At 31.5% G+C, this 16,348-nt stretch overlaps 1 protein-coding gene across 2 annotated transcripts in view; it reads left to right on the top strand.

The window, feature by feature from the left end:
• The window catches only part of Agps (alkyldihydroxyacetonephosphate synthase), a 22,450-nt gene that overhangs the window by 2,522 nt on the left and 3,580 nt on the right, over positions 1-16,348 (top strand). Inside the window, exons 1-3 of one of the 2 annotated variants that reach the window (XM_018549081.1) lie at positions 113-197; positions 11,669-11,949; positions 15,227-15,515. In XM_018549081.1, the coding sequence (XP_018404583.1) occupies positions 163-197; positions 11,669-11,949; positions 15,227-15,515 (605 nt within the window). In that variant the 5' untranslated portion in view covers positions 113-162. Of the gene's footprint in view, positions 1-112; positions 198-11,668; positions 11,950-15,226; positions 15,516-16,348 lie in introns of those variants that run through there. The other variant, XM_018549080.1, reaches the window with a different exon arrangement.

The following is a 16,348-nucleotide window of genomic DNA, read 5'->3' as shown; positions in this document are numbered from 1 at the left end:
CTCTCGCTCTCGCTCTCGCTCTCGCTCTCGCTCTCGCTCTCGCTCTCGCTCTCGCTCTCGCTCTCGCTCTCGCTCTCGCTCTCGCTCTCGCTCTCGCTCTCGCTCTCGCTCTCGCTCTCGCTCTCGCTCTCGCTCTCGCTCTCGCTCTCGCTCGCCGTACGTATGCTCCGTTTTACTTCTGCACGTCAGTTTGATGTGTAAGTACTTATTTAAATCGAATGAATTTTCATATTTGCTTCAGTCGCTTGCACAAGTCAAAATAACTGTGCTATTTTGTCATGCACACGCTCCTATATATTGCAATAAACTTGCACATGCGTGCTTACGTATGCATACTTGACAAATTTACTTAAACGTATGCAGAGTAGTTGGATTGTTTACAATGAAACGAATTTTATGATTTAAACGACAACACGTAAGAATTTATTATAAAAAATTTAGAGATATATGTTTATTTATTAAAAGATGTCACAAGAAGCTATGTAATAAAGATATAAATCGATGTGAACCTGGCGCCCGACTTTATCAAAAATAAAAATTGATACCGCAGCGCGTTTGTGTACTTCGTTTGTAGCTATCTTTATTTCGTTTGTACCTCAAAGAGTACATTACAAAAATAAGTGAGTTACAAAAATGTCCAGCGCCCAACTTCAAGATTTTTTAATTCGCTTATGCCATTCTAAAGAGAATTATTTGTGTATCAATTTGTATCTCCCTTATTTTTGTTTGTACCTCAAAAGGTACGGAGATACAGCGTGTTTAAAATTTCCAAAAAAAACGCTAAGGGAGTATAAGTTGACCATTTCTAAAGATATCGAAACGGGACCAACGGTACTCGAAAGAGAATCGCTTGTACCCGTTAATTCGTACCTCCCTTATTTCCGTTTGTACCTCAAGGGATTCGGAGATACAGCGTTTTCAAAACTTCTAAAACTGAATAACGCCTGTATCTCCGAACCCTTCAAGGTCGTTGGCCGTGTTTCGATATCTCTTAAGGAGGAACCCCACTTGCAGCGCGAAAAAATCGGTCATTTTCGTGAATTTTTTTAACGCAAACTACTAAACTTTTTTAAGAGATCAATATATCATCTTAAAGTACATACATTGAACACCTTTTAGTAATTTTTTTATTGAAAAATATTTCATGGTTGCTGTACAAATGGCTGTCAAAGAACGTATGTTGAAATTTATACATTTTGTGACCAACATTGCGACGCACAGGATCATCCGAAACACAAAATTTTAATAGGTTTAGTTAAATAACAACATAAACTAGTCTTTAATCGATGGATTTAAAAAAATAATCATTTTTGACTAAATGGCGGACAGTCAAAGTCAATGATAAGATATTCACTGAAAAAAAAACGGTCGTCTTTTGGCTATAAAACGGGCAATTTTTTTCGAAAAATAAAATCGAACGATTAAAGACTACGTTTTTATGTATTGAATAAGCCTGCAAATTTTCAGAAAGATCGGATCAGTAGTTTCCGAGTAATTTTGGTCACCGATTTTAAAAATGCTATTTCGAGAAAAACGCGTTTAAAGTTTCAACTTCAGTTTACACGAAGAAAACAATTTTTTTCTTAAAACTTAGAGTCATCTATTCCGGGTTCATACAGTAGCTCTTCCACCGTTGATGCCGCTTCTAAAAATTCAATTTGCTACTGTCTTCTCTTCATTCGTCCTTCGCGAGCGCGGCAGACGGCAGACTAACTAGTTCTCTACGCAACGGATTCTTCTCTTTCAACGCTCATATCTCAGTCAATTTTGCTCGGATCGATTTGAAATTTTAAGGACGTATTCTCAGATATTTATACTTCAAAAAAATGCAAAAAACAAACAATCGATTTTTTTCAAAGTTACAAGTGGGGTTCCCCCCTTTTAAAATGGAATCCCCGATTTATTCTCTTAGCGTTTTTTGGAAATTTTGAAAACGCTGTATCTCCGAAAAGGTACTAACAAAAATAAGGGAGGTACAAACGATTCTATTTCGAGTACCGTTGGTTACGTTTTAATATCTCTTAAAATGGGCGACTCTTACTCTAGCTGTTAGCGTTTTTCGGAAATTTTAAAAACGCTATATCTCCGAATCCCTTGAGATACAAACAAAATAAGGGAGATACAAACGGATATAAATAATTATCTTTCGAGTTTTGGTCCCGTCTCAATATCATTTAAAATGGCCGACTTATCCTCTTAGCGTTTTTGGAAATTTTGAAAACACTGTACTTCCGAACCCCTTGAGATACAAACGAAAATAAGGAAAGTACGAACAGGTACAAACGATTCTCTTTCAAATGGCATAAGCAAAATTAGGAAATTTTGAAGTTGGGCGCTGGCCATTTTTGTAATTTACTTATTTTTGTACTCTTTGAGGTACAAACGAAATGAAGATCGGTACAAACGAAGTATAAACGCGCTACGGTTTCAATTCTTATTTTTGATAGAGTCGGGCGCCAGGTTCACATCGATAAGATATAAATATAGAAAATTTGCTTTATTCGACTCGTAAGCCATATTTTGTATGATCTTTGATTCAATTAAGTAGTTATTTTGCGCGCGTCGATCTCTTTTTATTTTTATGTATTTAATATAAATTCTTCACTCGATTTTAGTAATTTACTTAATTGTTCATCAGAAAGACATAATTATTTACGTGTAAAGATCGATTTCAATAACATATTCATAGTGTTGAAAGAGTTTTAATTTTTAGTTCGTTAAAACGTACACATTAAATGTTAAAATCTCATTGTCTTGTTTCTCACGTCTGATTAGTTATGTTTATCTAGTTACGTATCGTTAACGCATATATTGCGATATCTTATAGCGTGTAAGTATGCATCTTCTATTTACTCTTCTCAGATAGACTTTTGCCAACGAATTGATTTAATGAGAACCTTATCTTGCATAAACTTTTAAAATCTCAAAAATAAAACATATATTCTTATTTACACTGTAATAATATAATTATTTCAAAAATATGTTAATTACAGTATTTTTCACAACTTTATTAGTAGTACGGGGGTTATGTTTGTAAGTAAATATGATCATATTACGTAATGTAAATAAGAAACTCCGTGACATATTCTACAAGTTAATAAAAATTCAAAATTTTAATTATTATGCATTAATTATTTATGAATTTAAATTCCTAATTTCTATTTTTTTTAATTATAATTTTTGAAATTTAGAATTTACAAACTTGTTTATCACAATAAAGTTATTGTCAATTGTAATTGTATGATATTATAGTAATGGGAATGATAAGAATTTCATTATCAAATGTGGCTTAGTTTTGCGTATAATATACACAGATAAATCTGAATACTTCAATATACCATACATAATGAATTTAAAATGACTGCTGCACTCGTAATTTTGAACAATTAACATATACTAGTAGCTAAGACGTTAATGTTAATTATATACTATTTCATCGTCTTTTGAAACAATTATAGAGACAAATACTTATGAGTCAGTAATTATGTTAGTAATTAATAAAAACAATAAACAAATTAAAAAAATATTGACGTCTATATTGGACTCTCGATAAACAAACAATCAAATATATTACAAAACAGGCAAGTGAGAATAAATTAAAAATCTACGCGGTTGTCAATGCGTTAAAATATAAATATATTAAAAAATCTCTTTCAAAGATTACAAAATTACAAAATTACAAAATTCATACGTTTCGACTGAATTCCAGTCATCTTCAGTGAAATTAAATTACAAAAAATATATACATATCCCAAACCAACTCCATGTTAATACGCAAAAAAGCGAGTCCACTTCATGGTTTAGCCACCTTCTTGCATAACATTATTAACGATAATTTACCTAAACCAAAAAGCCACATTAATAACAGTTTTGAGCTTGTGCAAGCATTAAAGGGTAAACATTTGGAAAATAATTATGTTTTAATTTCACTAGATGTAATCTCTTTGTTCACTAACGTACCGATAGACTTGGCTGTGGAATGTATTGAAGATAATTGGATGCATGTATCGAGAGGTTGTGAAATCTCTAAAAAAGAATTTTTAGAAGCAATTCGGTTGGTACTTGATTCAACATTTTTTACTTTTGATAATAAGATCTTTAGACAAAAGTTTGGCACTCCCATGGGCTCACCGCTTTCTCCCATCATAGCGGATCTTGTGTTGCAGAAACTTGAAAATTGGGCGTTACAAAGATTGGAAATTGAGTTACCTTTCCTCTTTAGATATGTTGATGATGTAGCATTAGCTGCTCCGGTCAATATGATTGATGAAATATTGAAGATTTTCAATTCTTTTCATCCTAGACTCCAGTTTACTATGGAGATTGGAGGTGATACATTGAATTTTTTAGATATAAGTATTATCAATAACAAAGGTATATTAGAATTTGATTGGTATCACAAACCAACATTTTCGGGAAGGTATCTCAATTTTTTGTCTAATCACCCAATTTCACAGAAAAAAGGGGTGCTTATAAGCATGGTAGATAGAGCATTTTTATTGTCGCACCCTAAGTTTCATGTCAAGAACTTGTGTTTTATTATTAGGATGTTTTTAGATAATGACTACCCTTTAAAATTTATTTTTGACACGATTAATTTTAGACTCAAAGCGCTTATTAAAGGAAAAACTATTAAACAATCACAGATTGAGTCTGAATCTCAGAGTTTGAATAAAAAATTTTGGTTCACAATACCGTTTTTACCAAATATTTCAGATAAATTTAAAAATATCATAAAGGATCTAGACATGAAACTGTCTTTCTATAGTATGAGCAAACTTCAATCGTTTATAAGACCGCAAAAAGACAGGTTACAGACTATGGAGAACAGAAATGTAATATATGAAATTTGTTGTAAGGATTGTGACGCAACATACGTTGGTCAAACAGGCAGAAAGCTTAAAACGAGAATTGCGGAACATCGCAACCAAATCAATAGAACAGCAGTTTCCAAATCTGTTGTTACTCAACATAGATTGGAGGGGCATGAATTTGATTGGTTAAATGTTAAAATTAAAAACAGTGAGAGATATTTTAACAGAAGATCAGTCGCGGAAATGCTGTATATTGCGTTACAATCTAATGGACTAAATTTACAATCGGATACTGAATTTTTACATCATGCGTACGTGAATATTTTACAGAGATTTAAATAACATATATGACACACGAGAGCGCTTCTTTACACGACGCATTCAAGTCTGTTATTTTCTGTTCTCTTAGCTTGTTATTATTTAGTTTTTGACGTAATAGCACCGAGCATATTAAAGGTTGTTCATTACATAGCAATCCTCTATATTGATTAGACACATAATTTTATATCTTGACAATATTTTAATTTTTTAATTTTTTATTCTGATTTTTGGAATATTGATTTGTGCGTATCATGGTTGTTCTTGCTCTTTCCTTTCGGTTGAATTGCATCTGGTGAGTTATCACTTTCTTTTATCATATACAGCGCTTTATTTGTAATTTCTTGTTTCAATTCAGATAATATTTGTCAAACGTTGGATTTTGACAAGTGCTGTTATACTTCCAACCGTCATTGGAAGGGTTAACTATGAAGGATGCCGTTTGATCGGAATGATGGAGTCATTTAATCTGACGTGTGTGTATCGTGGATTGCGTGGATTTACGTTGGTTTGACTCGCTTTTTTGCGTATTAACATGGAGTTGGTTTGGGATATGTATATATTTTTTGTAATTTAATTTCACTGAAGATGACTGGAATTCAGTCGAAACGTATGAATTTTGTAATTTTGTAATCTTTTGAAAGAGATTTTTTAATATATTTATATTTTAACGCATTGACAACCGCGTAGATTTTAAATTTACTCTCACTTGCCTGTTTTGTAATATATAATAAACAAATTTTCTTACCATTGTTAATACAGCTACAGTCACTTATAAGAAAATTTTCTAACTTAAAAATTTAAAAAATTATGAAACTTTGATAATAATACGCGTAAAGGATATCAATGATATCATGATATATACCATATACACTACTCACAAAAATTAGAGGACACTGAATTTTTTGTAAAAATGGGACAAAATTCAGACAGCTGCAACTTTGTTAAGAATAAACGAAACATGATTTTTAAAAAAGCCTTTTAAAGCTTGAAATCTCTACTTTCGACAAGTCACTACTTTTTTTTAGTTTCTGTCAGTTTAGTAATTTTTACACATAGAAAACTATAAACTGAACGAAATGAGAAATTTTTATTTCACTTTGTGGGCTTGTCACGAGCAAAGAAAAAAACTGCGAAAATTTTCGATTTTTTGATATAAAAGCTTGAAGTTTTCCCTATAAAATTGGTTCTTAAAAATGTTTCTACGATTTTCTGTTACTGAATTATCGTGAAATAAGTAAAAAGTGAGCACTTTGACTTTGATTGCCTATTATTCGTTAAAAATTATCGTACCGCAATTAAAAAAAAAATTCTTAAATAAAGAGCTAAAACTTTGCTCTATCTGCAGATGATGTTGTTGCCAAAATTAAGAAACGCGTAAACATGATACAAACGATTTAAGATATCATAAGAGTTAGCAATTTTTCTCTTTTCCATTTTCACTCAGAAAAAGTTGTGTGGATCAACGACAAAAATTTATTCTTCACGTTTTTATGTGCTTCTAAATATCCTGCATTTATAAAAAATTTGCCGAATAAGTATGAAATTTCTTTCGCGGTAGCAACTACGGTTTTATATTACAAAATGTACAAAAAAAAGGAAAATTGCTTAATTTCAGAGAAAAAAAAAGGAAAAAAAATGAAAAGTAAAGTTTGATTAACGTTAAAAGATCAATTTCGAGTGCATCGACGCTATATTGATCTTTACCAAGTGTAGGGGTATGAATAAGTTTATTTATTCTTTTTCTTCACTAAAATTTGAAAAAATACCGCCGATATTAGCATTATCCAAAGCATATCACGAGGAAGTCGCCTGCGTGAAGTGTATGCGTAACGTAAACTATAGGTTTTCAGTACTAGCAATATATCAAAACATATCCTGAAGAGATAAGTTTAGTAATGCGTATTCATGCCTCTATTCAAAGTGACTGCACACAATCATTTTCTCATTGAGTTTTAATTTTTCTCATGCATACATTTCACGCAGGCATGCATGCACTCAACACACACACACACACACACACACACACACGCACACGCACACGCACACACACACACGCACACACACACACACACACACACAGAGTGAAGCGTAAATCTGACCGTGTGACTTCCTCGTGGTACGCTTTGGATATAATGCTAATATCAGCGGGATTTTTTCAAATTTCAGTGAAGAAAAAGAATAAATAAACTTATTCGTACCCCTACACTTGGTAAAGATCAGTGTAGCGTTGACGCACTTGAAATTGATCTTTTAACGTTAATTAAATTTTCATTTTCATTTTTTTTCCTTTCTTTTTCTCTAAAATTCAGCAATTTTCCTATTTTTTATACATTTTATATCATAAAACCATAGATGCCACCACAAAAGAAATCTCATACCTATTCGGCAAATTTTTTATAAATGCAGGATACTTAGAAGCATAAAAAACGTGAAGAATAAATTTTTGTCGTTGATCCACACAACTTTTTCTGAGTGAAAATGAAAAAGAGAAAAATTGCTAACTCTTATGATATCTTAAATCGTTTGTATCATGTTTACGCGTTTCTTAATTTTGGCAACAACATCATCAGATAGAGCAAAGTTTTAGCTTTATTTAAGACTTTTTTTTTTAATTGCGGTACGATAATTTTTAACGGAGTAATGGGCAATCAAAATCAAAGTGCTCACTTTTTACTTATTCCACGATAATTCAGTAACGGAAAATTGTAGAACATTTTTAAAAAACAATTTTGTAGGAAACACTTCAAGCTTTTACATCAAAAAATCGAAAATTTTTGCGGTTTTTTTCTTTGAACGTGACAAGCCCACAAAGTGAAATAAAAATTTCTCATTTCGTTCAATTCATAGTTTTCTGTGTAAAAATTATTAAACTCAAAGAAACTTAAAAAAAATAGTAACCTGTCGAAAGTAGAGATTTCAAGTTTTTAAATTCATGTTTTGTTTATTCTTAACAAAGTTGCAGCTGTCTAAATTTTGTTTATTTTTTACAAAAAATTAAGTGTTCCTCTAATTTTTGTAAGTAGTGTATGATAAGCAGATATGGGCACATTTCAAATACGTGTATTTGAAATACAGTTTGTATTTAAAATACAGCATTTGAAATACAAACTATATTTTAAATACATTCTAAAATGTATTTTGTATTTCAAGAAGGGTATTCTATGTATTTTGAATTTTAATATGTTTTCAATGTATTTACATTGAAATGGTTCTAGTGACTAGACCATGTTCCAAACAACAATGCCCGACAGCCACACATAAAAATCAAGGTTGTGTATGCGCACGACATATGACAAAAACGTCTCCCGACTGATTGTAGACTAGACCTTAACTATGGAAAAAGATCTGATCTTTACCGATGTAATAAATTTGATGCCTATAGCTATTATTCCAATTAATTTGAATGTACTCGTTTCAATACCACATACCACATGATAAATTAAAACGAATTGATCGCATAATCATTGGTGTGAACATTGGGTGTGATAACAAAAGTAAATGGCTAATATACATAATTATGCAATTCAAACGAATTGGTAGCAAATTATGTATATTTTGATGTTCATTGTGTGAGGTACAAAAAGCAAACGGCCATACGGATTGTATTTACAGGTTTAAACAAATTGGTTGTACATACATTTCCTTGCTATGCATATTGGATGAGATACAGAAAGCAAATAGTCAATTCGTAATTACCGATTCAAGTGGATTAGAGATAGAAACGAATTTAAAGAATCAAAAAACTTGGTTCAACATCGCTTCAATGAATAATTTCCAATATTTTTCAATAATTTCTCGATAAACATTTTATTGATGAGATTGTCGATATCGACGATATCTTTAACTGCCCAATGAGAATCGCGCTTTTCTCAGAACCGTTCTTGCCATTGGCTATCGGCGATATAATTAACGATACTAATAATCGTCAATAAAACTTTAGAGAAATCCTGCTACTAATATCGTATATAAAGCCTACAGCACACAATGTTTATTTTTGTGCTAAATTCCTTCCATTTTAATAAAACGGATGAAATACAAAATACAATTTTGGAAGTATTTGAAATACTTAAAAAAAAGTATTTTATATTCAAAATAAAAATGTAGAAATATTTTGTATTTTGTACTTAAAAAAACAATTTTGTATTTGAAATACAGATTTTGAAAGTATTTTGTATTTCAAATACTTTATAATGATGTATTTTGCCCAGTCCTGATAAATAAGCTATTTTTTACTGCGAATTTATTTCGAGTGAATAAAATTAACTTCTAGAAATGGCGCACTGGTAATGTTATGGAAATGAGGGGAGCCAGTTCCGATGACCTTAACCTTGACATATATTGTCAAGGTCATGATCTTGAGAAGCCTCCAACAAGGTTTAGCCATCGCTTGTTATTCGTTAAAAAGTTATTGATAGAAGAAATATGAAAAAATGTTTTTTTTCTATAATATAGAACAAAAATTTTCCGCTTTAAATTAGATTTCCTGTTTGAAAAGCATAAATTTTCTTTAGAAACGTTATTTTTTTCTAATAATTTTTGTTTTTATTTAGTAAAAAGTTATTAACAGTCAAAGTTAGTAATTATTTCCCTGTTTAACATGAAAAGTTACATAACTCTGAGTAGCGAGAGATATGGGATCGACTGATTAAGGGAATATGAGTTTCCACACGAAGCGATTCTCATCCCTTATTTACTTCCCCCTACCAAGGGGCGCTCGACTTTTTGCGCGAAGTGACATGAGTTTCAACTTTCCATACGAAGCGACTTTTAAAGTGATTGTTGGCGTGGATATTCGTCATTGAGTCAGCATTTATATTCATGCTACTATGTTAACCATGGCATTTACAAAATTTTGTTGATGCTATAAGTGCCTGTCGTCATATATAAAATATCGAAAGGATATGGCGCGATTGCGTAGCATAATTTCTCGTTACGGAATACGCAAGAAATATTATATGTCTAGTAAGAGCGTGGCAGGCCTATCTCAAAGAAAAATGACTTATTAGCCTTAAATTTATATTGATTGTGTTCAGTAGGATTATGGCCAAAATGCAATTATATTAATAAGGAGTCCAATCACCAAGTGCGTCTATAATAGACTGACAAAGAATTCGCATATTCACGTGGCAAAGACCTCCAGATTCGTCGAATTTCGTTTTTTAAGCGCTTCGAAGTTGACGATCTTCCACGAAGCTTCCTCTTGATGGGATTCGCATCGTGATTGTGAAGGCCAGTGGAGTGTCTCGATGTCACTTCCCTCTTTCCAGGACGTGCAGAGCCGGGTTCGGTGTTTGGGGTCATTATATCCTCCTGAAGTAACCAATCTTTATCTTTACTGATAAACCAGCGTTGGGCAGACGGAATGAAAGCTTTTAAGTATATTGTTGCGCCCGTATCAACAATATTTTTAACATTTTCTCAGCATTAAGGTTGTCAGTAAAGAGATAAAGCCTGCTTCGAAACGAGATGCATAAACAGCACTCATTTTGAAAATCGTTTATTCTAACACAATTCAAGCAACAACGGGTACTTTGCTTATAATGCATATAACACAAAGGTGACACCTATCGGCGAAAACAAAAATTCAGAGTATATCTTTATTCGATTGTGGATAAGCCTTGCTACGCTCTTACTAGGCAGACTGTAGTGGAAAGTATGCCTCGGAGATGCCAGTCTATTATAGACGCAGCTGATGACTGGACTCCTTATTAATATAATTACATTTTGGCCATAATCCTACTGAATACAATCAATATAAATTTAAGGCTAATAAGTCATTTTTCTTTTAGATAGGCCTGTGCCACGCTCTTACTAGACAGACTGTATTATATTGCTAAATTTTTATTTAAAAGAATTTATTCATTTAAAAGAAGAATTGAAGTAATTTTAGATATTATGAATGAAATGTGTCCTATTCAAAATAATGTTGAATAAATTATTTTGTAGAATTGAAAAATCTGTATGCAATAATAGGTACAATTATACATCTCAAAAAGTTATGTGCTACTAAATAAAAACAAAAATTATAAGAAAAAATAACGTTTCCAAGAAAAATTTGTGTTTTTAAAGCAGGAAATCTAATTTAAAGCAGAGAAGTTTTGATTGGAGAAAAAAACATACTTTTTTTATCAATAACTTTTTAACGAATAACGGGTGACGGCTAAAACTTGTTAAAGGTTTCTTAAGGGTCAACAACAATAACTGCTCTTGGTAAAAAACTGGAGATCCTTTTATTAGTGTTAGGAAAATATGGATATGGAGGAGCCAGCCCCGATGACCTTGACCTTGACGTTGTTCGGAGCTGGCTCCTCCATCTCCATATTTTCCTGAACACAAATAAAAGGATCTCCAATTTTTTGCCAAAAAGAGCAGTTATTGTCGTGGAAATGATCTAATAATAATCCTGCTATAAAAGTAATATGTAAATACCTGATTTCCAATGATAGCAGTTTCTTAATGTAGCGTTTAAATTTGTAAGAATATGCTACGTAGATATCAGTTTTCCATGTGTAAACAGCATTAATTTTTTTTAGATATCCCATTGGAAACCGGGAGCTTCCATATTTCACAAAATGGTGTGAAACAACTTTTGATATAACATGGGACATGAAATGCACGTTCCAAAATTTACCGAAACATTTTCCAGAACCAATTCTTTCTGCAGAATTGTTGGATGCGATCAAGGAATTAGCGATCGATTATTCTATCGATGGTGTCGATCGTCTGTTTCGAGCTCACGGCCATACATTGCGAGAAATTTATCTTTTGAAGCATGGCTCTTACCAAAGGATACCAGATATTGTTATGTGGCCTAGTAAGTTAATACTTTTTGATCATTGTCATAAAAACTACAATAAATAAGCGAAGTTTGATCATACTTATGAAAATGTACATAAATACGACGCTGATCTTCAAAAAATATCTTATTAGATTATATTACCCAAAAAAATTGTAGAGACGTATTCGTGAGAATAATCTTAACAAATTTTATGAATGATACAATTGTTACAGTTTTTATAATATTTATTTCTCTATTTCTTTTTCAATATTTGATAAAGACTAAAACAAAACAACTTATACATTTAAAAAATCATATTTAAATGAATAAATTGAGGTAATTTTCAAATGCTTAAAATATTCTATTTTGAAAAAAGTTATTATGACAAAAATAAAATGTTTTTTTAGGGACGGAATATATTTCATTGGAAATATTTTTTGAATAATAAGAATCGCGATCAAAAAATTAAAATAGAATATTTTGCATATACATACGAGGTCTGTCCCAAAAGTATCCGACCTACCTCCATTTTTCGGCGCTTGGCTTATTTTTCGTCATCCGGTTGGTGGCATCCTTCGAAGTATAGTCCCCATTTGATTGAACAACACGCTCATATCGATGCTTCCACTTTCCAAAGCAGTCTTGAAAGTCAGTTATTGGAATCGCCTTTAGTGCATTCGTCGCATTGGTTTCAACAGTCTTCTTGTCGTCGAATCGGTGTCCTTTAAGCGGTGTCCTTTAACACAGTGTTGTACAGCTTCGCCAGCCTCCGTACAGTCCCGACGTAGCTCCCTGCGACTTTTGGCTATTTCCTCGATTGAAAATGCCGCTTAAAGGACACCGATTCGACGACAAGAAGACTGTTGAAACCAATGCGACGAATGCACTAAAGGCGATTTCAATAACTGACTTTCAAGACTGCTTTGGAAAGTGGAAGCATCGATATGAGCATGTTGTTCAATCAAATGGGGACTACTTCGAAGGATGCCACCAACCGGATGACGAAAAATAAGCCAAGCGCCGAAAAATGGAGGTAGGTCGGATACTTTTGGGACAGACCTCGTATATATAATATATATGCAAGATGTTCTATTTTAATTTTTTGATCTATACGCGCAAACAATACACACATATATTGCTGTACATAAAACAACCGCGATTGAATGGAAATTTCTTTTATATGTCGACTTTTTTCTGAAAGTCTATAATCAGTAGATCAAAGTATTATTACTCCGCTTATTTATTGCTGTTGCGATGCAATATAGAGTGATATTGACGATCTTTTGTCCTCTTGAATTAGAAACATATTTGATATATTAATTTATTTCTAATGTGAAAGATTTTCACCGGAAATAATTTATATTAGAAACATGTATATTTTTATTTGATAGAAATGAATAATCTCGTTATTTTTAATTCAAAGTTATTTTTACAGGAATTTTTAAATATCCTTAAACTTATTATAGGGGAGAGTGGTCTAAATCGGACCTATTTGCAATTTTTGTTCTCTATAAGGCGTAAATAAAGTCCGATCATAAAACCAATGGTACCGTTCGAAAGATCATTTAATTTCCTTCATTTTTGCTTGAGACTATTTTGACGTATCTCTTATCTATGTTGAACTATAATGGAAAATGTAAAAATGTATTTTTCGGTCCGATTTGGAACTTATCCTCCAAATCGGCCCTTTCCTATTTTTATAAACTTTTAGAATTTTGAAATATTTTAATTAATTTTTATTAGTATTGAGTAAAAACGAGCAATTTAAGACTCAAAGATAAAAATACAGTTTATACTATTAGAATTAAAGTCAATAAAAAATTCCATCAATCTGAGTCTGATGATACATGATATTTTATTGATTTAGTGTTCCTTAAACCAGATCTGGTCGGTCGATCACCAGCACTACAATCAGGTTGTGGCGAACCTTCTTTCTTTGATGAATTAGCTGACTTACTCTTTTTGGTGTTTTTTGTATAGATCCACTTTACACACCTAAAGAGAGGTCTGATTTGAACACGGGTTCTTTCAAACTATTGGAACAAATTTTACAATAAACCGCAAAAGTAATCACAAACCTTTTGATATTTTTTAATTCTACACTCTTTAATTATCTTAAATCAATTACCGTTCAAATTTTTAACATCTTTTAAATAATGATTTACAAAGATTTTTTTTTTAAATCTCGCATGATAGCCGAAAATACATATTTGCATCTATTCTATGAACGTTATGACAGAGTACTGACAAACTACCATACTGTCACATATTCGGTGTCTTATAAGGATTTTACATTATAAATAGCACGCAAATCTACTTAACCATATTTATTTAAATTAAAAAGGTCCGATTTAGAATACAGTTCGATTTAGGACATTCTCCTCTACATAACGTATATTCGTAAGATTTTTTTGTCAATTCAAGAAAAAAATTCAAGAAGCTTAAATGATCTTTGATGTCATAACTATTGCGTTATTATTGTCAAAGATGAATTGTCAAAATGATGCGTAAAATATGTGCGAAGTTTTCTACAGAAATAAATCAATATTGTATGTATATTTGTACGTGACATGCGAGTAGTTCATAGAATAATCAATATGAATTTCTGTTTAAATTATAAATCGGATATTTCACCCAATTAATATATGTGTATATATTAATGTATCTGTGCTTGAGAAACATATTTATATGTAAAATAAATTAGCTCTGAGTAATGCTGAAGGAAAGTTTCGCATACATTTGTAACTACTGTTACTCATTTAGACACATTTAGGCAACATTGTTTCTGTGTAAAATTTCGATAATTTGACATCATAATTAATAATCGTGATTCGCGATAGTAACAATTTTTTTTAAATGCTAAAATTCAAAATTTGAAAATTTTCAACATTGACTGTGCCATTCAAAGCCGCTCTGGCCATTAGTGGCCAGCAACAAACTCGAAAACTTTATATAACATATAGGTTCTACATACGCATAAATTTAAAAAATTCAAAATTTCAGAAGAAAAATACCAGCCTTTTAAAGATTAAGACTTGAAATAAGAACTGACTATGAATCCTAAAATGACGTCATATAATAAAAGTCACACACACATACAAAAATAATAAAAATTAGAAAGCCTATAAAAATTTCATATAAAAGACGTCGTTACTAATCATTTGTAAATCATGAACGTTTTTAATAGCTTCTGAGAAAATAACACTTTGCGTTTTTTGTTTTCGTATGATTACGTGTTTTTAAATTTTTTTCTTTATTCCATGAAAAAGCTTTTCTACCGTAGAGTAATCTTTATTAATATTCATGTCTATAGAGTGCCATGAAGACATTGTCAAGATTGTTAATGTATGTGCATATTATGGAGTTGTTTGTATACCTTTTGGTGGTGGAACCAGTGTTAGCCGTGCGGCGTGTTGTCCTCCGGATGAACGTCGAACGATAATTTCATTAGATACGTCGCAAATGAATCGAATATTGTGGATAGATAGAGACAATTTGTTGGTATGTTGTGAATCGGGCATTATTGGTCAAGATCTGGAACGGTTGCTTCGAACTGACGGATTCACATGTGGCCACGAACCCGATTCTTACGAATTCTCCAGGTACGCAAAATCTAATTTCTAATTAGATTATTTATAAAGTCAAGTTTTTGTACGCGATACATCGAAATACATATTGCATTACCATAAAATAAATACTTTCAGTACAAAATTCGATTTAATTTACGAATTTCTTTCGTTTTTTTTATACAGGATAGGACATATAAAACAGGCCACCTAAATAATTTGCTTATTTTTGATGATACGAAAAAATATTTCAGATATATTAAAGAAATAATAGTTTACGTAATATTTAATATTTTATGTCAGACTAAAGTGTAAAATATCTCATAAGTGGAGGTAACCTTCGTATCTTTTTAGTGTCTTCACCTGTACAAAGACAACATATCCCCTCGTTCCATTTCCATCTAAAACATTTTTTCATATCGTTAAAAACAAGCGAATTATTTAGATGACCTATTTTAGATGCCTCACTCTTCAATTATTATACAAACTTTAATATGAATATAAACTTTCTTATTAGATATTTGTATTAATCTTGACCAACATGGAAACGATTTGTGTTCGATAGAAATTCTGTTAGAATTATTTCTTAATTCAAATTCATAAAGTGCATTAAAATTGTAATTTCGTACAAAATTAATTTTATTTATCAAGATACATAAATATGATGAGTGTAATAGTAGATACTTTGAAAAGAGACGGTACAAAACACACATTTAGCCATAAAATCACAATAATTAAAAAAAGCTGTTTAGATTACATGAAATGAATAATAATCAATTAGTACTAACTTTGCAGCAAATTGCATGATGATATTAGTAGAACATTAAACAGTTTTTGTATATATATTTATATATAATATATATGTAACA

This window comes from Cyphomyrmex costatus, unplaced genomic scaffold (assembly GCF_001594065.2).
Source record: "Cyphomyrmex costatus isolate MS0001 unplaced genomic scaffold, Ccosl1.0 scaffold765, whole genome shotgun sequence".
Lineage (NCBI taxonomy): Eukaryota > Metazoa > Arthropoda > Insecta > Hymenoptera > Formicidae > Cyphomyrmex > Cyphomyrmex costatus.
Note: the sequence above shows the minus strand (reverse complement) of the source record. Positions and strands in the feature narration are given on the sequence as shown.